Raw genomic sequence first — 24564 nt, 5'->3', positions numbered from 1 at the left:
TATTGTTGCATATACTATGTTAATGTTTGTTGTTGTATATATGTATTGTATGGTTGTATTTATGTATGTTTTAATAATTATTTAATTTTTGTTTTCCTTTTGTTATGTATAAGTAGATTTAATTTAGTATAATTTCATTTATATTTCTCTTAATTTCTTTTTCATTTTATTTTTAATATTTTTTTTATTTATTTTTGAGGAGGGTTTTGTTTTGAAAAAAGTCATGTTTGTTGTTGTGTTATTAGCAAAAAATATAAAAAAAGTTAAAAGTTAATTTATTTAATAGTAAATAATAACATAAGAAATAAAAAATTATATAAATTTTGAAATTTCGAAGAGTATTCAAAGAAATTTCCATACTCTTATTATTGCAGCGGGAGTATTATTGTTGTAGTTGTTGTTTTTATTGTGGTTTTCTTTCCAAGAGTTATCATCATTATCATAATATTGAAGTTGTATAAAAAATCTAACAATTAGAATCAGAATAAGAAGCTGTTGTTCGATTGTGTGTTTAACACTATTTGCTGTAAATCATCAGTCGCATTCGGGTCCATCGGAGAAATGACCGCGCACATCAAGCGCTGTTGCCAATTGAAATATTATGTGTGAAAGTGTGGGATGTTCCAGTAGATCTGTGGATGGCAATGGTGGTTCGCAACGTGGTCTCATATGTCTTCCACGAAAACCACGATGTAATCGTAGTACAACATCACAGAATACAAAACGTAATATAAGTGTACGTAAAAAATCATCCCCAAAGAATTGAACATACGATGAATCTGAAAAGAGGAGATTGATACAAGTTTTTTTTAGTTTTTTTGGAAAGCTTTTGATATGAGCTTTGACTTTAATGTGAATAACAGATGTAAATAGCTTCCTAACGACCTTATACAGACGATTTCATAATACTTTTAAAGGACAATGGATTACTTTAGAATTCATGCGACAAAAAGATATCACTGATCAACAGGGTTAAATACTTAAGCTTAATTTTTGATCGGAAATTAATTGGAAACAACGATAAATAACATCATAAGGACCATAACCGAGAAAAGCACCTGTATACTATACAAACGATTTCATATTTTGTATGTTCGTAAGAAAAATGATAATTTCTAAACACATTGAAGCTTGCTTCTTGGAAGATATCAGTGATCACATGTTATGGCGAGACACCCCACAAGAAATAGGACCAATAAGGAGAAGGCTTTCCTGAAACATGCTAACCTGGTGCCTATATTGAAGGGATAGACAAAAAGTGCTGCAGTCTTCCGTAATGTCTTCAAGGCTGAGGTAACATGAATGTCTTAAATTTCAAATCGAATAGAACTTGCAAGAAAGGTTTCGAGGCTTAGGTCCAATATCTCACCCTTTGGCTATCGTTTAACCGGAAGATATACAGACAACCCACAGAAAATATGACCGATAATGAGAATGTTAACCTGATGAATGAATGAATAGAATCGGATACCAAAACTGGTGTCTACATTGAAGAGATCAAGGATGACATGAAAGACTTATAGTTCTAAATGAAAAGAAAAAGACAGGTTTCGAGACTGAATTTGTTTACAAGCAAGATCTGTTAATACTAAAGTGTTATATATAAAGAGTATTAGAATGATTCCAATTAATCATATAACAGTAACAGAAGTCTTAAAATACGGAGGCCATTGTTCATTAATAGACACAATAACTACCACATACCTATCGGAAACACATTTTCATTTTAAACTAAAAATATAATAGATTTTTTTGTTCAATATCACTCAATCACTCATGCAGAAATAAGATATGGAAATCTAAAACTATTGATCGAAATTCAGAAGGTTTATGAGATCTAATACTTTCACAAAGCTGAAAAAGGTGTTAATCTTACAGATATCAGAAATCAATATCTTATATTTTTAATGGATTACTTTACCTATATAGCCTTGGTCAATTTCATCGATGCGACATCTTGTTACTAAACGCGAAGCTTCGGTTATAAAATGATCCACATACGATTGACAACGTTCCCAGTGATGTATGGGCACATCGCCAACATTGCAAATGTAACACAATGCGGTAAGAGGAGAATGCAGGAATAGAGTAAACAATGAACCATGATGCTGGACTTCAGCTGGAATATAAGATAAATATACAAATGTAATCAACAAGTTATAAGGTTTTAAATATATTAATAAACCAACCTTGAAATGCTGGTGGTACATCTTGAGGTGACATAAGAACAACTAAAGGTTGGCCAAAATAACGTGGTATATGTTGAAAAACAAATGAATTATCCGAATCGATTATAATGAACATCGGTCTACGGGTAAAGGGATACAAATCGCCGGGATATAAACAGTGCGTTTCTTTATAAGATTTCCCTCGACATGCCAAACCGCCACCATCCACACCGTCACGTTTAACGCTGGTGGCCAAACCACCCAATTCATAACCATCTTAAAATTTATGAAACAAAAAAAAAACATTAATAGTTAAAAAAGGGTTTTACAAAGTTAGTTAATTGTGGTCGAATAACACTTACAGTCTTCTGGATGTTTAGTGGTTGAAAAACAACCATCTGCTGACATGTATAAAAGTAATGCGCCTCCTGGAGGCAATTCTTTAAAACCACTAGCTAAGAATACCAGAAGTTGACTTATCGAAGGCTTATACAATAAATATTTATGAGGATTGTCTCGATAATGACGGCTATTTTCTAAATAACCCTTGGAACCTGGAACACCATATGGTGGTATACGACTGGCCGCCGGACTGGCATCGTGCCCATGCAGGCCATGTGAAGCACTCATAGGATGTGTAGTTTCAGTTGGTTCCCGTTCTAAGGTCTGTAACATTCTGCAATATTAAAGAAAATATTTATATTTACGGACAAGTGCTTTAAGTTTGTTCTATGGTGTTACTTACCTAAACATGTCCATTGTTAACTCGGAAAATTTGGCTTGTTCACATGCTGAGCCCACTATTAGTATCTCCTGCAGACTTAACGTCATATGGGGTGATCTTTCACATGGCGGTGTCGTTAACGGCGACAACCTAGAACCGGAACCACTAATCATCAATGGGTGAAGTTTTACTATTTAAAAAAGCTCTTGCAAAGGCCCGTGCTTTCACAGAAGAATTGATTTAATTAATGTGAGAGATGCTAATGATATTTGTGATTTTAGGTGGACATGGATGGATGGATATTTTGTGAATTCCTTTTTTTGGTTTTTGCAAAATCCTTGCATTTCACATCCAAAACACACACCTTTTTTCATTCTTTTTTTGTATTTAGTTTAACATAAATGAAATATTGAACGTGCAAGAATTTTGATTTCTTTTTTTAAATATCGATTTAATTATGTTAAATGTTGTTTTGATAATGAGAATATTGAGTGATTTTGAAAAAGTACGAAAGATTTGGTAAAAATTTATCAAGTTAAATACAGCTTTTATGTTGATGAAACGAAACTGGGAATATTTCTATTAAGTTGTATATGTTGAGAAATTGCTTTAATTGAAATATACATTTAAATTTCATTTAAACAATTAAATTGTATTTATTTAAAAAGAAAACATAATCTCTCATGAGATTATTTGATTGGCAATGTTTTACTCTGCCCCATTTTCTGCTTATTTAAGATTTTAAATTGTTTACTTTATAGATCAACGTCGAGACAGTTCCGACATTAAAATTTCGAAGCTGGCAGATGTTTTGATTTGATAGATTTATTTGAAATATATTCTGTTATGCTTTATTGTATTGATATTGAGTATAATATTTCGTACCTTTTCTTTATGTTTCTTGTATGTATGATTTTTTGGATGGCACTTATTTTGAATTGAAATGTTTGCAGTGAAATTAAACTTTTGTTTCAACGTTAGTGAATTGCGAATTTGATGAATGAATTTTTGTGAAAACCTGTCTTTTAGTAAACAAATCCGAATTTTACTAAAAAATATCTAAATTTTAATGGAATAACGGATTTTAGTAAAACCCTGCCTTTTAGTAAACAAATCCGACTTTTAGTAAACTTTCGGATTCTTAGTGAATTTTTTTCGGATTTCTAGTTAAATCTTTCGGATTTTTAGTGAAATAAAGAATTTTACCAGAATAATGGAATTTTCATCAAAAAAGGTCAGAATTTAACTAAAGTGTTTAAAATTCATTCAGATTAAATGCCATCCTAATTCTGACTGAATATATTAATGTATGGTTTTCCATGTATGGTTATGATCGATATTTTGAGAGTGTGAATATGTTTAAGTGTGGGTGGATATGTGTGTGTGTCTTTAGTTTAAATATGTTCGATAAAAATGTTTGGTAACGGCAAATGTTTATTTGTGAATGGGTGAAATTGTTTCAAGTCTTCTGTGATAAGCACAATATTATTTACTGCCATTAACAACAAAAATAAAAACAATACATTTTTAAACTTAAAATTTTGTTATTAAATATAACAAAGATAAAAATACATAAATTAAAAATAGTTAATAATAAAAACAAATAATTAAGAAAACTTAAGCAAAACTAGTATACCTCCCAAATCATATTGAAAAATATTTAAATTTAGTTCATTCTTTAATTTGGAAAAGTTTAATTAAATTAAAACAAAAACATAAATAAATTTAAAAAAACTATAAAAAATCAATTTAAATCGAATTATTGTTGTTTTGAATATATATTTTAAATTTTTCCTTCCCAAAGAAAGCACGGGCAAAGTTATGGGTAGCAAAGAGATAATGGTCTCAATAAATTATACCTGTGTGAGAGTACGATGGGATTGGAATCCGCATGAAGAACAGCTACAGCAGCCTCAGCTTTAATAAAACCTTTGATTTCTTCCAAAACTAAGGACCATTCTAAATGATCTTCAGGTTCATAACTGTAAATATGAAAATAAATTAATGTGATATTAGTGACTCATTTAGTTGGTTTTTAATTCAATATATATTTTTTAATTATGTTAAATGTTTACGTGGTGGTATATTCCTGTATTTGTTTCTCCAGTTCGGTTACCAATTCGCGCACCAATTTCATTTTTTTCAATAACAAACAAACCACTATAAAACGTGCATAATAACGCAGCTTTTTCACCATTAAATCGGGTCGATCTTCTTTAATCGCCCGAGAATAATACGCTCTACCTCTAATAGCGGCATAAAATTGATACGCTTCATTCAGGTAATTCGTTTCACTGGTTCTTAAACTGTAATTTGAAAAGAAAAATAAAATAATTTTGATTGCAATTTTTCTACTTTTATTAGTTTTTAATCTGAATAACATATTGTCAAAAATTCTCGATATCTATATATAGAGAGGTATATATACTATTGATCGATTTTGTTATAATATAGTTGTTCCAAATTTAGTTGCAGTATTTTAATGTGAAGAATTACATTCATAAATGGTTTTTGTTTAATTCGTTTGCTATTTTTGACGTACATATACGTCACGAACACAATCCGAATTCAGTTTGCCGGTCAATATTTTTCTCTCAAAGATTATTTCTTTAAGCGAAAAAGTTTCACCCGTATTCATAAAGATATTAAACGCTTATTTTAGATTTATAACGCACTGTAAAACTATGTGAGTAACCAAATTATGAGATTGTTTAATGATCGTTTTGTTATTGATAGTAGCTCCGATACAAGGTGATCTTGTGAGACTATGATAGTTTCTGACTTGTGGAAAATGCTCCATAAGGTCCATTTTGAAAAATTATGTCAGTAACTATGTTCTAGGAGTATTCAATGAACGTTCAGTTATTGATCATAGCGGCTGCACAAAACGATCTTGATAGATTATGATAGTTTGACCTCGAGAAATATTTTTTTTTTAATTTGGATTAAACAAATAAGTCGAAGTAAGAACTATTAATCAGTTTCTAACTTCTTGAAAATGCATTAATTTATTGATTCAGCCAATCAAGCTGATCAATTTTTCAATTTAAAACAAATTCCTTTAAACGAAATTTCTGTTGCTGTAACCATAAAATCACATTGATGTATTCAAAACGGTTGTTACAATTAAACTTTTGGTCTAAATCTTGTCAAATTTAACAATTTTTATATAGAATTCAATTTGTAGTTCAACACTTACTAGTAATGATAATAAAGCTGTCCAATTTTGCTTGCAATTTCTCCTATTTGCCATCGCTTTAAGCCATATTTTGAATCTAAAACCATGCGATGTTGTTGCTGAAATTTCCATAATTTTGTGTAGACATCAAAGGTGCGACCAAAATAGGCCTGCCACTGACGATGGCCATACTGGGGTAAATCTCTGTATAATAATCATTTAAAATAAAAATGTTCCCATTTAACAAACATTAATATTAGCAAAAGTTTTTACCTTAAACCATTAAATAGTTGTTTGGATTTTTCCAGCAAATGTATAAACTCTAAGACCAACTTTCTATCCTGTTCTTCCGTGGATTCCATTTTCACCATACCGTTCTTTAATTCAGTTGTGTTATGTTGCTGTCGTTAAAGAACTGCAATGAAAAAGCAAACAATTCTATAGTTGTGAAATAAATATTTTATAAATGCAGATTTATTTAAATTGTTATCGAACACAAAGAATAATAAAAAAACCTACTAAATAGTATTAATAAAACATTGGCCAAAGTAATTTAATTAAAAAATATATATATGTGTATAATAAAATAAAGAAATAAAACATGCTGCTTTTGTTAACAATAAAATGGACATTTTGATTGAATTTTATTAAAATTGAATTGATTTTTTTTTAATGCCCTACACTCAGTACTTAGAACACTGGCAGTATATGTAAATAGATTTATCTACAAATAAATGTTTACTCATTTAAACCCTTTAAATGCATCTGGCAAACAATATTGACCGATTATAGTTTGATTTTATTATTTCTTTTGGGGGTTTTATTTTCTTTTTATTTTTTTGTATTTTGTGATTGTAATTGTTTTCAAACAATCATAAGCTTATTTCCACATGTTACCATATGACTACCAAAGAGGCCTCTAAAAACACTTAATATTGATATAAACGAGAATATTAGTGCACTTATTATTGCCAACAAACGATTGAGTACTTAAACTATTGAAATATACTCTACACACATACACACACACTCACACTCACAAATTTTTACACTTACTCACTGGTTTTTTGTAATATTAAGTCCCTCAATAGTCACTATCATCGGTGGTGCCACAAAAAAAAAAAAAAAAAAAATGAAACAAATATAAAAACCTACAAACTACATCAACCAGCCTAGACTAAAACGGATTTTCAAGCAAACAACGATTCATTCATTCATCCCCATTGAGATGAAATTCAATAATTTTCTTTTTTGTTTTGTTTAAAAGTACTCACTCGTATGTACGTATACGTACTACGAACTACTAGTATGAACTGTGTGAGAGAATAATGATGATGATAAAGATGACATCATATGAAATAATATCAGATTGTTGTTTTTATTCCAACATTGTTTTTTTTTTTGTATGATGTGCCAGTATTTACATACATTCAGTTACAGCATCTATAATTTTATACATAAATATGTATCTTTATGGAAATATTAGGTTTCTTAATTAATCGATTACTTTTAGATAAAAGTAAATGTTTAGAATGAAAATCTAGTAATCTAGCTGTTTAAACATACGCAATATGTATCTAAATAGCAACAACTAGGTAATGACTTTCAATTATAACTACTTATATAACAACATACTTGTCAATAACTTCTTCTTTGGATTACATAGATGTAGTCTAGTAAAGTTAGACTAAAAATGTATTATATTAATATATACTTTCTAATTCATTAGTTCTCTTGCCTGTGAAGCTATTGAGTTGTATAGTTTTTCCATGCAATTTACAATAACTACTTTTTCTAATTACTTCTATCCCTTGGTGCATTTATCACCTTACACGATAATTTAAGTTTTTGCTGGATAACTCTTCATCTTAGTTTTCAATTTGATTTTGAAAATGTTTCATTATACATATTACAGAAAACTCTTATGATTTAGAAGTATCCAATTACCCAACAACAAACTCGGTAATGACATCCAATTGTAACTACTTACGTAATAGCATACCTTCCAATGATTACTACATATTGTTCTAATTACATAGAAATACTTAGTCATTATCATGTTACAAGTAAGACTTAAACAAGTCTTAATGACTATAACAAGTCTTAAAGCCATTTTTCTTAATGTCTTGTTATTATTCATCGATAATATTTTTAAATACAATTGGAAATGGTGTATCAAATTTACATATAAATATGATTAAGAAAATAAATTGATTGACAGTCAGGCCATTTGACTAAGCGTAAGTCTTTGTATAGTTAAATATGTAGATATATTAGTATATATGTCTGTTGTCATTTACGTTTGCCTAGTAGTTTGTTTGTAGATCTTTAATAACAATCTAATCACTATTTATAGTATCTTTATGCATTTTTTTTCTTTTTTACTTTGTTCACAATTTTTTATCCAATAATTAGTTGCTCTTATAAACTTTAGCCTTAAGTAATCGATATTACATACAATATTTCAATAAGTATGAATTTTATAAGAATTATATATTTATATATATATTTTTTTGGCATAAAAAGTGTAATCAAAAAGAAATAAGATGAAATACTAAAGTAAATATTTATGTCAGAGTTTAGTTTGGCAATAGGTTTACTATATACACATACATATTTGGAATACATATTAAAGTTTCGAAAATATGTCAGATATTCCCCTACGAGTGTAAAGAAATCTACTGAGATCCTTTGCAAATAGACGAATCATTCATGGTAATTATAATTGGCTAAAAACTTTAAATAACACAGTCCGACAAAATTTGAAAAACTCAAAGAAGACTGACGATTTTTCAAAAATTATGACATTATTTTAAAGTTAACTAAAGAGATTTTCAGTTTTTTTTATATAAAATGGTCTTGACGCTTTTATAAGGTCTCAGAAATCAGACTTGGAGGGTAATGATTACACAATATAATTACTACCACGTTTTAGTGAAGTAAAGGATACAATATCCCAGAATCACAGATTTGATGGAGAAATTCTGAGGCCAGATTCGGATTGGGAGCAGATCAATTTTTTAGAAAAGTAAAGAAAGATATCTGCGAAAAAATGTATATGTACTTACCTTAACATATACCAATCGACTTAGAATCATTTTCGATTTAGCTTTTTCCGTCCGTCTATGTAAAACTTGCAATCAAACTACAGGTCGCAGACTTGCTAGGGGCAGACTTGTCACATTAGCAATAAGGTAAAACTCCTTTCACATTTACATTTCGTAAGCTTAAAATAAGCTTTTAAAATAATTTTTAGATCTTTAGATACCAGCTTAATCTTTGTAGTGAGTTAAATAACAACTTACTTTTCATTGACTACTACATACCACCTGCATTAAAATAGACTTATTTGTCTGAAAAGTACTTGACGCCAATGACATATTCGTGTTAAAATAATGAGTTGTGGTGATGAAATAATTTTGTGGGGATAATGGAAAGAAAATTGCTAGTTTCTTAAAAAGTACTATGTTATTGTCCAAAAATTCGTTAACTTCAAAGCTTTTCAACTACACACAGTAGGTACTTATATATCAACCAACATGACAGAGATAAAAGTTTTTCTTCTTTTTTACTTTTAATGGCAAATTGATGAAGAATATATTTTAATAACATAAATCACATGGACTCGTTAAAGTGAAAAACTGTTGGCGCCTTTGTATAAAATAATTGTTGGTTTTTATATCAAACTATAAAACGATAGGTCTAGTATTTATAGTATTTTATATATGCGTATGTTGGCTTAAGTGTGTATGTGTGTGTATAAAGTTTGTATGTGCACGTGTAAAGTTCATAGTGGTGGACACATTGATTTTCATTCTATAGAGAAACTGGGTCACAATAAAACCCATCATTGTTATTAACATCAGATCCGAATTTAGCATCACGCAATAATAAAACTGTTTATAGTATTTGCATGAAACAAAAAAAAAAAGAAGGAAAAAATTAATAGAAAATAAACTAGCCGCTTGTTTTACTTTATTTTTACTTTTAACTTTACAAACATTTAAGGACAAACTCGGTGTAGCAGACATATTTACGCATACATATTCATACAATTTAATATATAAAATAAACATACTATGTAGATTAGTAACAGTATAGTATTGTGCGAAACCTAAGCAATTTGCTCAAAAGACCACAAGCAAGATGTAAAGTTGGTACTTTTGTTAAAATAAAAACAGAGAAGGATTTTTTATTTTAGAAAAATTTAACAAAAACTTTCTTTAGATTATGTCTAGATTTAGTAATCTGCTAATAAGTTCATGAGTTGCTTAAATTTTGAACAACACTGTAAGTTAGTATTGTCAAGCGTTTTATGCATATTTCTAGTAGAGCTTAAAGCAATTTCCTATTTTTAGAAGTTTGGATGAATGTTGTTTTAATTTTCTTTTTTTTTTAAACATATAGCAGATGGATTTAGTAATTGGCTTGTCAATCCTGTTGTAACACGTTCAAATATTTATATCTCCTTAAGAATTTCGAAACGTAAAGCTCATTAAAGAGGTTTAAATTTATCAACAAATTAAGGAGTCTACATATATTTAATGCATGTAAGCTTTTCATTACCAGCAGCTCAACACGATCACTAGTTAAATTATATAGTTGATCATCTGGCCTAAGTATGTGTGCTAATATTATCGCAGTTTGTGTAGTTGCTAGACTTTTTGACTCCTTTACATCTGGGCTGTATCTATCCCATCCACTCGTACTTATGATGTTGATTTCTAAATGAGCTCTTTCTTGGCTCTTGAAAAAAGATGAAATAGTTCCACACAAAATACCAAAATTCACGTGTGTGTGTGTGTGTGCGTGTATATGTGAAAGTGTGTGTTTGAATCTATGTTGGCAGACACATTCATCCATCCATCTTATTCGTTCGTAGTCGTACGTATAGTTTGTATATTTTTCTTGTTTCCTGTTCTGTTCTGGTTTTAGACGTTATTTTTTTCTTTTCATCTACACTACCGCCGTATGACAAGTAGTTAACTTTGGACGAGCTGTTGTTTTGTTGTTGTTGTTGGGGTGTTATTCAGTGGCATCTTAAATGTCAGACAGTTGGGAGTCTTGTTAAAATTGGGTCAAAATTTTGCTAACAACACACATGTTAAGAATCTTTGAAAATACACATTAAAAAACAAATTGGTACAACTTGAATAACGCGTCTAATGTAAGAAATACTTACTAGTTACGAATAATATAGGCTCGTAAAACAAAAGGGATTTAAGAAAAACTGACTGTTTGTAAAAACCAATTTCATATGATTTGGCTTTGTTTTCTTATTGTATATGTTTGATATTAGAATTCAATTTGCATGCAATATACAAAGAAAAAAAGCATTTGATGTTTTTATTTAATCATCATTGATTTGACCTATTTGTCGATTTGTTGAGATTGAGAAAAATTCAAGAATACTAATTCGTTTCATTGTTTAAGGATTTTTTTATATAAATGAATATATTTTCTAGTTAAAATTATGAAATTAAAATTTATAGGTTTTTAATTAATTAATAGGTTATATTACAAGCGTATAAAACAATATTGCGTGATATTTGATTTTAGTACTAACAGCTGTTAAGTCACTATAATTTGGTAAATGATATTATAAAACAATATGTATGTACGTAAGCAAAGCATATTTCTGCAGATACACGAATGTGGATCATATTATTGCGTGATCGTTATTTTTCTATATTTTATTATAGCAAAATTTCTACATAAAAAAATTGATAAAATTTTATTATTTTTATCACAGTGATAAGGACACAAAAAAGTTTATATTTTTTGGTATTTATAATTTTTGTTTCTTTTATAACATGACCTCATAAGGTCACGATGTACCGTCGTTCTATATAGTGTTAAAAATTAACATTCTACATATCGCAAATTTTGTGTCAACTTTTCAATACCTTCCAATTTATATGAAATTTGCGCCATACTATTGGATAGTCTCTCAACAACTGCCGGACTTAGATCAAAGTTGAACATTTTGGTCATACAACCAAAGGAGTTTAGATAGCAAAGGAGTTTAGATAGCAATTTTTTCACTGTATAGCTTTGAACCCCTCTAAGTTTCGCACTTCTTGAACCATAGAACTTAAAATTTGGTGCAAATTTCATCCGAATAGATTTTTTGAGTTGGGTTACTAGACCCGCAACTTCCCATACACAAAACTAAAGGATTTAATGGTTATAACTTCTGTTAAATTTCTTTCTGGATAATTACAAAGGTTAACAAAATTTTAAACCAGGGACTAAGTTATTCTTTTCTTAAGGATTGAGCTGAATCCTAATCTGATCTCAATTGTCTATAACATCTAGATTTCCAGGTTTCGTATCATTAAGTAAACTCATTTTTTTGCCATACTATATCTCCAAGAATAACAGTGGTAAATCTTTTTTTAGAAGTTGAGAAATTGGACTTCTAGAGTTATAAGTATATATCATCTCAAATTTGGCAAAAAAATAGAGTTTTTCTAAACGATATTGAAAAATTTGACGTCATGGTAAAAATTTTATGATAAGATTCTTATTCAGCTCTGCTCAAACATGATAAAATCGGATTCAGCTCAATCTATTAAACTATATTTTGGAGTTCAACTTTTTTTCCAAATTTTGTTGGCCCCTGTTATTATTTCTTTATCGAACTATACATAAACATGAACTGATCCCGTTGTTTTACTTAAATGCTGATCAAGACATATTTAGGGCAGGACTAAAGCATGCTGAGTCACGAAAAAATTATTTTTCATTGATATGAATTCCAAATAGATCTGTTAAGAACACAGTTCTAAAGGTGAAAAAACAACACAGAGATAATAAAGAGATCTTCCTGGGACTCATTGTAAGTTACTTCTACACTAGTCGTTATATAAATAATGCCAGTCCTTTGGTTAATGAGGGATATGACTCTCACATACGACCCTTCTAACTATTGTGACTATCATAAAGAGGCAAGTATTTAAATCGAGCAAGTGGTCAAAGATGAACATATGGTATGCGCAGACCTATCAAGTTGACGGTTAAAAAAATTAGTAGAATCTTGTTTGATATATATTTCATTACATTAACAATAAACAAGTACATTCATATAATTCAAAATGTACTGAGAATCAAATATTGATAAATAATACCAGGCAAACAGAAAAATATTATTTTATGTGTGTATAGGAAAATACTCATGTTAGTGTGTCCGTGTGTATAACTGTTCCAAATACATATTAAGTATGTATGTATTTGCTATAAAAATGATAGTAGTAAATGATAAAGAACATAAAACAGAACCGAATTATTGACTATATATTGCTCTTTTTTTGTTTTTGTTGCTGCTGCTGCTGCCACTGTCTTTCCTATGTCGTTATACTGTTGAAGCGATTTTGGGGTGGGGAAAATGATCCACAAATACTAGTGTTGGTTGTACTATTATTTATATGTATGTATGTATGTATGTATGTATGTATGTATGTATGTATGTATGTATGTATGTATGTATGTACATTTATGCAACCAGTAATGCGCACTCTAACGTAAAATAACTAAATATAAAATGTAATAAAATGAAATAAAAACTGAATATTTTTGTAGAGCAGGAACAGGAGCAGGAGACATGCATTAACACTATAATAATAACAACAAAAGTTTATACACAAATTGTAACTACTACATAAAAGTTTTTCAAAGAAAGAAAAAAGAATTGAGAAAATATTTTGTATACTTTTTGAAAGGAAATTACCTGTGTGTACAGCAGTAACTCATGGTTTAATGTTTCTTAAAGTTTCTTTTTAACGAAACTTTGCAAATGATCTTGTGTGGGTGTTGTTGTTGATTTTCTTATTGTTGTGCTGTGGTGTTTCTTGTTGTTGTTATAATTAGCTGCTTAAGTTAATTTAAATTTATTTTTATTTTAAAAACACATTGTTAGAAAATCTCCATTCATATAAGATGTCAGTAAGAGAAGTCAACTTTAGGCAATTTGACTGACTGTTGGCTGGTTAGTTGGTTCGATTACTCCAACTTCTTTCTTTGTTCTTTGTGTAGATGTGATTGACAATATAGTTTGTAAGTGTGTGTATGTGTGCGTGGCTTTTTGTGTGTGTGTCTATGTGTGAGTGTATATTGAAGAAAAAACGGGCAGTTTTATTGAGTTGTTTTTCATTTTTATTTCATATAAAAATCACAAAATTTTTTTTTTATTGTTGTAAAATTTTCTTTCTGCACTACTATTTTGTTGATATATTTTAATTTAAAAACTTTTTTTAATACACGAAACCAATGCGTTTTCTTAATAATTTTTGTATTTTTTTACTCGTTGTTGGGATAGAATAAAACATAAAATGTGAAAAAATCGAATTTATTCACAAAAATTGAAAGAATATCAATTTTTATTAGGGGCAACACTTTACTTTATTTTCTAACGCACTGCTCTGCACTTTACTCCAAACACCACTTTAATTTATTATTAATATTTATTTTTTTTTCTTATTAAATAAATAATATTTTTTTTCATTTCAACATAAACTTCTTCCCCTTTATGTGGCAACTAACTAAAGAATAACATGCAGCATATATACAATATTGTATATTCAACGGTCGTATGTGTATTTTTTTTTTGCCTTTTTCAACTTTTTCCTTCCTCGTTTTTTTTCTTGCTTTGCCTTTTTCTTCTTGTTTAACAAACTCACTGAGGTTGAATGGTGAAAACTGAAGCAGAAATTGGCATATGCTTATTGGAAATTATTTTGCCGGTTTTAAATTTTCGATTTTATCTGCTTGTAGCATGGATTTTCATAAGATTTTTATAATAAAAATATAAAATGGCACTTAAATAACACTTTGAGGGGATTTTCAAGTATTCTACACTAATTTTTCTAAGTGATATTTAATTTTTTAATGAATTTTTACGTTCTTACGTCTACGTGCAGTCAAATATATTGAGTTTTCCCTTAACATTTTCTAACGAAGGGTGGTTTATTGATTTTTTTACTTTCATCTGACATTTGACTAAATAATAATACAGATGGCGTGGTGCAAATATAATATGGCAACTTTGTTTTTCTCTCTTACGCTCTTTTAAGCAATTGACAGTTAGTTAACCGACTGTCACTGACAGCATATAACGTTAATTTTTGTTTATTTATTATAAATTTTAAACGTTTTGTTAAATAATTAAAACACTTGTTAATATTATTTTCAACTAATGAACACATTTATGTATTTTATTATATTAAATATTTATTTTATGTTTTTTTATCTAAATTTTTAATCTGCACAGCTTCAAAATATTTGGTTTAATTGTTATTATTATTTTAGTTTTTAGAAATATAATTAATTTAAATTAAATATTACATATATATATATGTTAGTATTTCTACTCTAAACTACCAAATGTTTTACTAATGATACGTTACTTTTTCAAAATTTGCCAATTTATTTAAATAAAATTTCTTAAAGATTTTTATTTATGTTATTAAGCTTTTGTAAAATATTTCTAAAGGGTTAATATTTGTCTAAAATTTTATTTAATTTTAAGTTACAAAATACTCTACTTTTATATTTTTTAAACCCTTTTTATGTTTAATAATATTAATGTGCTTTTTATATCACAATTGATGTTGTTGTTGTTTTTTTCTATTATTAAATGAAAAATAATTTAAATTTTAATTCTAACACTATATTATTATTAGTTTTAAATATTCATTATTAAAAGACTTTATCTTAAAAACCCTTCAGTCTTAACTGTAAAATAAAATTGTAAATTTTCTTTTCATTTTCAGATTTTCTAGACCTATTAGACCTACAAATATTTCAGCATTTTAAATTTTTAAAAGACTTGGTATGTTTTTTTAATTTATTTATCGTTAATCTTAATTTATTTTTTTATATAATTAAATTATTAGTTTTTTAGAAAAAATAAACACAACAATTAATTTATTTTAAAAAAGTAGTTTTTATAAGTTTGGCATAGTTGACAAGACTTTAGCGTTGTTACCTTAATACATTGAATATATTTGTTTGTGTTTTTATTATTATATGGACCTACTTCTTAATGAATCGATGTATAAGTTTATGATTATAGACGGTTATATTTAATATTTTGGTTTTTATGTTGTTCAAAATTTAAAAAAATCCTTTTTTTTTCAAATATCAAAAAAAAAAACTACAAAAAAATTTTTTCAATTTTGAAAAACTTTTCTAGTTTTAAAAAATAAATTCACTTGTCCTTATTTATAACAATTCTTGAATAATTTTAATTTCAACTATATTCCAGCCAAATCGGAATTTCAAAGAATGGAAATAAATTCAAAACTTTCGTATTCAATATATTCTGAAATAGTCTGAAAAGACCAGAGCTCAGCCCGTTCCAATTCAGACTATAGATGGTTAAATGGAGAATATTTCTAACATAAAATCTAGACCTCTACCGGGCTTGTTGTACGATCTATTACCAGTGCCTCAGATGGGAATCGATAGCACGATAGCATGGTCCATTATCTAGACTATAAACTAACTTCAAATCTAGACTATGATGCGTGAGCAGACTTAGTTCTGACTATATATATACACAGACTATGGTAAAAAATATAATCCAGAGTATAACCCAGACCAAATTAAGTCTAACTAAAGATCAGACTCTTGATCAGATTAGGTGCAGAAACTTGTTCAGAATACGTTCAAACCCTTGACAGGTTTAGTCAGGGCCCTTGACTATATTTAGTTTTGATGAAATGGCAGACCGCAGATCAAACTTTAGATCAGACAATAGCAGACTATAGACTAGAAAACTTAATAGAAAATTGGCCAGATAATATATCATACACAATTCCAGACAATAAACCTCATCCTTAATCAGATAAATATCATACTATGGTGCAATCTTTGGTCCGGACTATAGCGTGTACTTTAGACAAGAGTGTAGTTAAGAATGAGGATCACACAATAGTCCAAAATGTATACCAGACTATAGATTAGTCTAAAGTCACGACTATAGAGTAGACTATTATTTGGACCTAATACCAGACTACAAAACAAAGTACATATTTAGTTAAGGAATCTAAATTTGTTTTAATGCCAAAATAATTTCTTCAAATATTCGTAAAGTTATGAACTTTAAGTTCATAAAAGTTCACATAACTTTTGTTATGAAGTATGTTAAGCATGCAAATTTTGGAATATAATTGAATTAAAAAAAAATATTTTTTTCTAAAAATTTAGTACTTTAGCTTTCTACATTATTATTATTCTTATTCAAAAAATTAATTTAAGCACAGACTCTCTTTTTTGAGAGTTTTGGTCATAAATTCTTTGGCTAATTTTTGTTATCGTAATAATATTTGAGATCATTGTTAATGTAAATGCACTGCTCATAAAGTTTCGTATTCATATATTGTATTGTCATTTAGACCAATGGCAGTTACTGGTCTAAACAAGCGTTACCTACAAACGTGTTACTTCGGTAACAGTTGCTACATTCGAGCCACCACTAGCATTAACAGTGGAACTAGTGCCAACGTTAGAATTTGCAGTGGACGAGACATTAGCCGCAACACTGCTGGCATTATTGGCGGCATTTGGTGCCGATGTTGAAGTGGTGGCATCCATTTTCGGTTGAGCCAGATGGGAGTAGTAGCCCATTTGACAGTTGTTGTGCTGGGAAACTTGTTGATTTTGACTGAGTTGTAGTTGAGCAAGTTTAATGGCCTGTTGATGTTGTTTGGGTGTCATGCAGTCACAGCCACTCTGAGAAGTAGCTATAAGTTCCTCCGTGGATTTGGCCGTTATAGTGGTGGTTGTAGTTGTGACTTGTTCGACGAATTCCGTTGGTGGTGGCGCATAGTTCTCAACATCGGTATAAGTTGAATAACGTCCATAGGGATTTTTGCGTGGTATGGAATGACGCTGTTGAGCTATTTGTAAATTTACCACCGGTTTCATGGCCACCGTATCCAAATAGCCATAACCATAGCCATAGGCTCCTATATTGGCTGCTGTGAGATTATCCCACGACTTTGGCTTGTGCACATAAGCAGAGTTGGGATAAATTTGAGCTGGTTGTACCTGGGTTGCGGTAATATGATAACGTTGCTGATACATGGCTTGTTGCATATATTGCTGTTGTTGGTGCTGCTGAGTTGGCTGCTGATGATGTTGATGCTGATGGTGAGAATGATGATAAGTTTGTTGTTGTTGCTGCTGCTGAGCCTGTTGTTGCTGTGTCTGCTGTTGTTGACAGGATTGCCTTGATTTGGTGGAATGTTGACGAGAAGTTGCTGGATTTTCACTATTCGGATCATAGAAAAGAGTATCAGTACTAATAGAAGTAGTATATGAAGCGGAATCTGCTGGTGCAAATTCGCTTGATGTACACGAATGCAAACTACAACGACTAGCTAATCCAGAGGCAATATCAAAGTAACGGGATCGTATACTACCAGTATGAGAATCGCAGTGCGATTTTTGATGGTGATGATGCTGTGATTGCTGTTGTTGTTGCTGCTGTTGCTGCTGCTGATGTTCATAGTAGTGATGTTGATGTTGACCACCATCTGCTGTAACATGATGGTGATGATGATGTCTTGTTGCTCCCGAAGTTACGTGACTCTGAGACTTTGGTCTTGGTGGTCTTTCTTTAGTGTCATGCTCTCGTTCTCGATCACGATCTCGATGTTTATGTTTGTGTGTATGCTCTTTGTGATGATGACGAGTACGTCGCCGTGATGGCACACAATGAGTATCGCAACATGGACTGGCTAGATCATAAGCATCCAAACTAACATTATCACCATTGCCAGTGGCGGCTGCAGCAGCAGCTGCTGCTGATTTTTCAGCTGATTTCCATCTAAAGTCTATACAAGGATTACACGAATGACCATGACAATGCTTACCGGTCTTGGATGATTTGTGCGTATTATTTAAATCCTGTTTTTGTGATTGGTGCTGTTGACTTTGCTGCTGCGGTTGTTGCTGTTGCTGTTTGTTTGGTGGTTTATGTTTTTCACAAGTTCTTGGTGGTGGAGCTGGTGGCTGCGAATTACTGGCACGTCTTTGACTCGTAAAGTGGGTTGAAGTGGCTGGAGCAGTTGTAGTGTCTCCCGATTCTGCCCTCGTCAAAGGTTCACCGATTGTTACAAAACAATCTCCGCTACTATTTGTCGAAGTGGAGGGTTTCATCACATACCGATAATGTGGATCGAAATAGTGATACGACAGCATAAACTGAGCTGGTGGTGGTATTATTGTCTGCTGTGTTTGACGTGCTATATTTGTTACGTCTTCGGTGGAGAGTGTTGAACGGTAATATGGTAAATTAAGTTCAGCATCTGTGGGAGAATTTCCTGTATCTGTACCATCTGTAGGCGAAGTGGTGGCCTTTTTACGTGCTGGCAAACTGTGTGTCTTCCACTTTCCTTCCAAAAGCTCTCTTTCTCTTATGCAAATCTTTTCCAATTCGTTCATTTTGTTCTGCAACATATTTTGCAATTGTATATAACGCATATGCAGTTCAACCTGTTAAGGAAATTGTTAAAAAAATCAAAAATTATAATTCATTTAATTGAAAATACCTTGCGTACACAGTCCTCAAAAAGCACAACCATTCTCATGCGTGTATCACAACTCTTAATATAGTCCACCAATGTTTTATGATCGGCTTTCTCCATATCTCGTCCATTAATTGAGAGTATAACATCACCTTCTCTCATGCCAGCCCTATAAGCTGGTCCATCATATTCCACATAATCCACATAGGTGATCATTTCCACTTCTTGATCTTTTTTATAGTGTATGCCATAACTCTGCAGTGTAAAGCCAAATGAATCATTTTTCTTTTCTACAATAATGGTACGGCGACGGCGATCTTCATCTACTTTAGATGCTAAAAAGCGTTCGGACTTGACTCGGCCCAAAATATGGGTCGATTGTGACAACTATTAAATTAAAGAGAAACGGAAAAAATGACATCATTAGTCACTTGTGTTTATGTGTTTAAATAAGTTTTGCATTTAAATTGTTCTTATTTATGTTGTTTTACAAAATTCCTTAAGGCTTCTTTTGTGTACAATCCTCCTCTCATCTTCCTTAGGTCATGTTGTACTATTTAATATAACTTTGTTTGTTTTCAGTGTGCAGCATTTGTACTGGTGGTCATTAAGTATTTACAACTCATTATAAGTTTGTTTTATGTGTGTCTTTGAAAGCTATAGAATCTTAAAACAAATAACTGGAGGCTCTTGGCATATTATCCTTAAATTGTGTGCACTAAATACAAGAATATTTGTCTTTTTTATCATTTGCTCGGTGTGCTGGTAATTGTGAATTGTTATGTTGAATAATATTTTCTACTTATACTTTCATTGACAATTTTGAAAAAGTTTGCCTCAACAATGTTGAGCAAAGATTTTTAATTTACTTTTGGACATGACCACGAGCAAGACAATGGCAACATTTTGAGAAAAAATAATTAAATACTTCTACAAGAAATTAAAATTTTACACATAGTGTTTTATATGAAGTTCTTGATGATTCACTCTTATATATGAATACTTTTCGTAATGTTCAAATTATTTTTGTTTCATTTAATCTGAATGAAAAATATAAATCTGAATGTATGTGTTAGTTAATTGTAGTAAATATTCATGTTCATTGTACATTGGGTTTCAACAATGACGTTCTATAATCGCGTAGTTTAAGGGCAAATAGTACACCACAGTCACGGTCAAATGCATTTTAAATAATGAAGAGTAAAAGCGAAAACAAAAAAAGATTAATTCATTTTACTCATGAACATTAGAATCTAAAGTTAAAATGCGTTTTAAAACAGACTTTTTGAATGCACGCAATATTTTATCACTGAATTTTTCATTATACTTATATTACAGTTCCAATAGCAAATTAAGACCCAGGGGAAATCATGTAGTAATACCTCGTTTTAAAACAAATATTAATTATATGTATAACAATTTGATAACATTTTTAAAATATAAAAAGAAAATTCTATAGATATCATGGCTTTTAAGTCAGTAAATAAAATAACATCCTGATGGCCAATATGTTAATTTCATGATATCGAAATTTCTATGCAAAAAAATATTTGATCGCGGGTTTTAGGATTTCATTATAGTAATTAGACAATAGGCCATTCCTTAGCCAAAAATTTAATAGAAAATAGGATTTTACAAAATTTCAGATTTTTTGTGAAAATTTAGAATTATAGTAAAAATCTTATGAAGATTTTAAATTTTAGTAAAAATTTAAAATTTTAGTGAAAATTTAAAATTTTAGTGAAATTTTAAAATTTTAGTAATAATTTAAAATTTTAGTAAAAATTTAAAATTTTAGTAGACATTTTAAATTTTAGTGAAAATTTTAAATTTTAGTGAAAAATTAAAATTTTAGTTAAAGTTTAAGTAAAAATTTAAAATTTTTTAGTGACTTTTACAAAATTTCCGATTTTTAGTGAAAATTTAGAATTGTAGTAAAAATTTTAATGAACATTTGTAATTTTAGTTAAAATTGCGTATTTTAATGAAAATTTAAAATTTTAGTAAAAATTTAAAATGTGAGTAAAAATTTGAATTTTAGTGAAAATTTAAGTAAAAATTTAAATAAAAAATTTAAAATTTTAGTGATTTTTACAAAATTTAAGTATTTTTGTGAAAATTTAGAATTATAGTAAAAATTTAATTTTGGTGCAAATTGCGAATTTTAATGAATTTTTTAATTTTTTAATTTTATTAAAAATTTTGAATTTTAGAGAAAATTTAAAATTTTAATGAAAATTTAAAATATTAGAGAAAATTCGGATTTTTTGCAATTTTATTAAATTATTAGATTTTAATAAAAATGTTGTCAAGGAATATTGATTTTGATTAAAATCGTTTCATGATTTATCATGTCATCGAACAGCATCTTGCGATAGATCCCACAAGAATTTAACCTTAATTTCAAACAATTATATCGTAAAATATATAAAGATATACGTCGTATTACCTTTATATATCTACAAGTTTTATGGGACCGGTCTATAATAATATAGGGGATTATATTTAAAATTTCAATTGATAATCTTAAAATTTCTTAGTTTGGCGGAATTAAGATAATGTTGTGTTTACCCATAAGTGAGCTAAGCTACATAGAGATGTAGGTTGCAAAACCTTATTCGATTCTAATTTATCTGTCCATCTGTTTTCTTTTGGTATAGTTAAATCGATCGTCAGATATGATTTTAACGTTCACAATTGGCTTTAAAAATGAGCTCAAATTTTATATAAATAACAGTTTTATACCAAATGTTGTAATGATCGGTCCACAATTTACACTATTCTCCATATAACCTTTCATACGGTATATCAACATATTGTTATTAAATAGTTAAAAAATTAAGAAGAATTTAGATAAAGTCCCTATAAAAGAACATCTTCTGAAATCAACTAAATGTTTATATTAATATCGATTGAGGGCAAGGCCTTGAGGACGGTTATGTAAGAATCGACATAATCAAGTATAGCACTCTTACCTCCAGTTATCATTTAACTGTTAGTGATTTTCCTATTTTACACAATTTTTGTATGAAAACTGTCAATATATATCTTAAAGTTAAAAAATAACTAGACATTGTGAAAAAGTTACTCTCTTCCAATTTAATGACAATTAAAATCTTTAATATAATGTTTTGCAAAAGTATTAGTAAGAATAATATCAACTAATTAACACAATTATTATGATTCAATAACATCACATCTAATATAATTAAGATTAACTATCAATGCCGCTGAGCAGCTAATTAGATTATAAAGAGTTTACTAATAAGCACACAGTCATCAGTAATGTCATCATAAGTTAAAGCACATGCCACTGCTCTATTAACATATGTTGTTCTAATACATATGTTAATACATATATGGATATACATATGTATATGTGTTAGCATGTAGTATGAGACTTCTAAACTCTTTCTGTTCTAAGTGAGTCAAAATTAACATAAAATCATTGTTCAATCAGGTGTGACACCTCATAAGCAGTAGCAATATAATAAAACATGGAACATATGAGGAATAGAGGGAGGGGAAAAACCACCCTCAGAGCAAATGTCGTTGCTCTGTACGAATACAAAAAAAAAAATACAATTATTGAAATGAGTCCATATTAATGTGTTTAGTTATTGTGTCTGTATGTCTTACCTGGGAATATTCCAACTCTTCATCACTGGCGTCTAGACTTTTGTGTTTGTTGTGATATTTTAAACGTCCCAGACTGCCGGTGCCCATGACATAATGGGTGGTATTTCCGTTACCATTGCCCGAACGTAAACTTCCGCCTGTAGCACTAGTTGCAACCGCAACATTACCCAAACTAACGGTGGCAATGCTTTGGCAACTACTACTTATAGGATTGGCAGTGGCCATAGTTGACTGACTGACTAAATGACTGACTGAATGAATGAATGAATGAATGAATGAATGAATGAGTGATATGAAGTGATTATTACAGCAGACAAACAGCCAAAGAGATAGAAGGCAGAACAACCCACCAGGTAGGGATGAGTTACTTAGTTGGTTTGGTTAGGTTTGGTTGTGCGAAATTGCGGATTGACTTTGCTTAGTAGTTGGTATAAAAATTAACACTGTTGATTTGACATTTGCTTTTGTATGTAAGTACATATATTAATGTGTATATAGCTACACATACATATGTACTTAAGTATATAACTTAACAAGTATATACATATGTATGTATTATATTTTGTATATAAAGCGACAGTTTTTTGTCTTATATTCCTTTTAATGCGATATGAAAATTGTGTTTGAAACACATCTTCCATGTAGTTATTGATTTATCGCACATAATCCCACCGTGTATCTGTGTTAAGAAGATTTTTTCTTTTGTTGTTTTTTTTTCTAATTATATTATTATTATAATTGAACTTTTATTAATAATCCTACGATTTTCTGTTGCTGGCGTATTATATAATAATTTATTTAAATCGTGTTACCAAACTGAATATGTATTAATTTTGTTTCTTGTTGTTTTTTTTTTCTTTCTCCTTAATTAAAACGATTATTGTCTACAGATACCGACCGAAGTAGACGATGGAAATTTTCTTTTAAAATTTTATTATTAATATTAGAGATTTTTTTTTAAACTGTTATTTATTTTGTATAGAAATAAATATTGCACTTAATTATATGAAAATTTAATTTTAATATAATTTATCTAAATATGTGTATTTTTATGTAGAAAAAAAGTTGATATATTATTTTATTGTTTAAAAAAAACTTCCGCTTTATTAAATTTTTGTCGTTTATTTGAGAGAGCTTTATGTCCAACTGTTTTTTCGTTTGGCTAAATATATTTGCCTGCCGACCAGAAAACCCACCACCAAAAAATATTCGTACACTGTTGAACAGTTATTTGTGCATTTTAAAGCCGTTATCTACTCATTACATAGAACATTAGTGTGTAGAATATTCTCGCGCGCTCTCTTCTTTACTCTCTCTAAACGG

The 24564-nt window shown here is 29.5% G+C and overlaps 2 protein-coding genes across 3 annotated transcripts; both read right to left on the bottom strand.

The window, feature by feature from the left end:
• Positions 1 to 406: 406 nt before the first annotated feature.
• Positions 407 to 14254, bottom strand: LOC111690707 (protein SCAI). 2 transcript variants are annotated; one of them, XM_023453245.2, is made up of 10 exons: positions 13800 to 14254; positions 6344 to 6485; positions 6092 to 6274; positions 4968 to 5198; positions 4752 to 4874; positions 2914 to 3057; positions 2531 to 2844; positions 2190 to 2444; positions 1922 to 2119; positions 407 to 779 (listed from the first exon to the last, which is right to left on the bottom strand). In XM_023453245.2, the coding sequence occupies exons 2-10, from the start codon at positions 6439 to 6441 to the stop codon at positions 535 to 537; spliced, it is 1791 nt and encodes a 596-aa protein (XP_023309013.1). In that variant the 5' UTR covers positions 6442 to 6485; positions 13800 to 14254; the 3' UTR covers positions 407 to 534. The 2 variants fall into 2 exon arrangements, with proteins under 2 accessions (XP_023309013.1, XP_046807795.1); XM_046951839.1 differs by having other exon boundaries at positions 2914 to 3042.
• A 1401-nt stretch (positions 14255 to 15655) lies between these two features.
• LOC111690698 (myb-like protein Q) lies at positions 15656 to 24564 on the bottom strand. Its single transcript, XM_023453236.2, has 3 exons — positions 23242 to 24564; positions 19627 to 19989; positions 15656 to 19570 (listed from the first exon to the last, which is right to left on the bottom strand). The coding sequence occupies exons 1-3, from the start codon at positions 23464 to 23466 to the stop codon at positions 17501 to 17503; spliced, it is 2658 nt and encodes an 885-aa protein (XP_023309004.2). The 5' UTR covers positions 23467 to 24564; the 3' UTR covers positions 15656 to 17500.

Source organism: Lucilia cuprina, chromosome 5 (genome assembly GCF_022045245.1).
Source record: "Lucilia cuprina isolate Lc7/37 chromosome 5, ASM2204524v1, whole genome shotgun sequence".
NCBI classification, from domain to species: Eukaryota; Metazoa; Arthropoda; class Insecta; order Diptera; family Calliphoridae; genus Lucilia; species Lucilia cuprina.
Note: the sequence above shows the minus strand (reverse complement) of the source record. Positions and strands in the feature narration are given on the sequence as shown.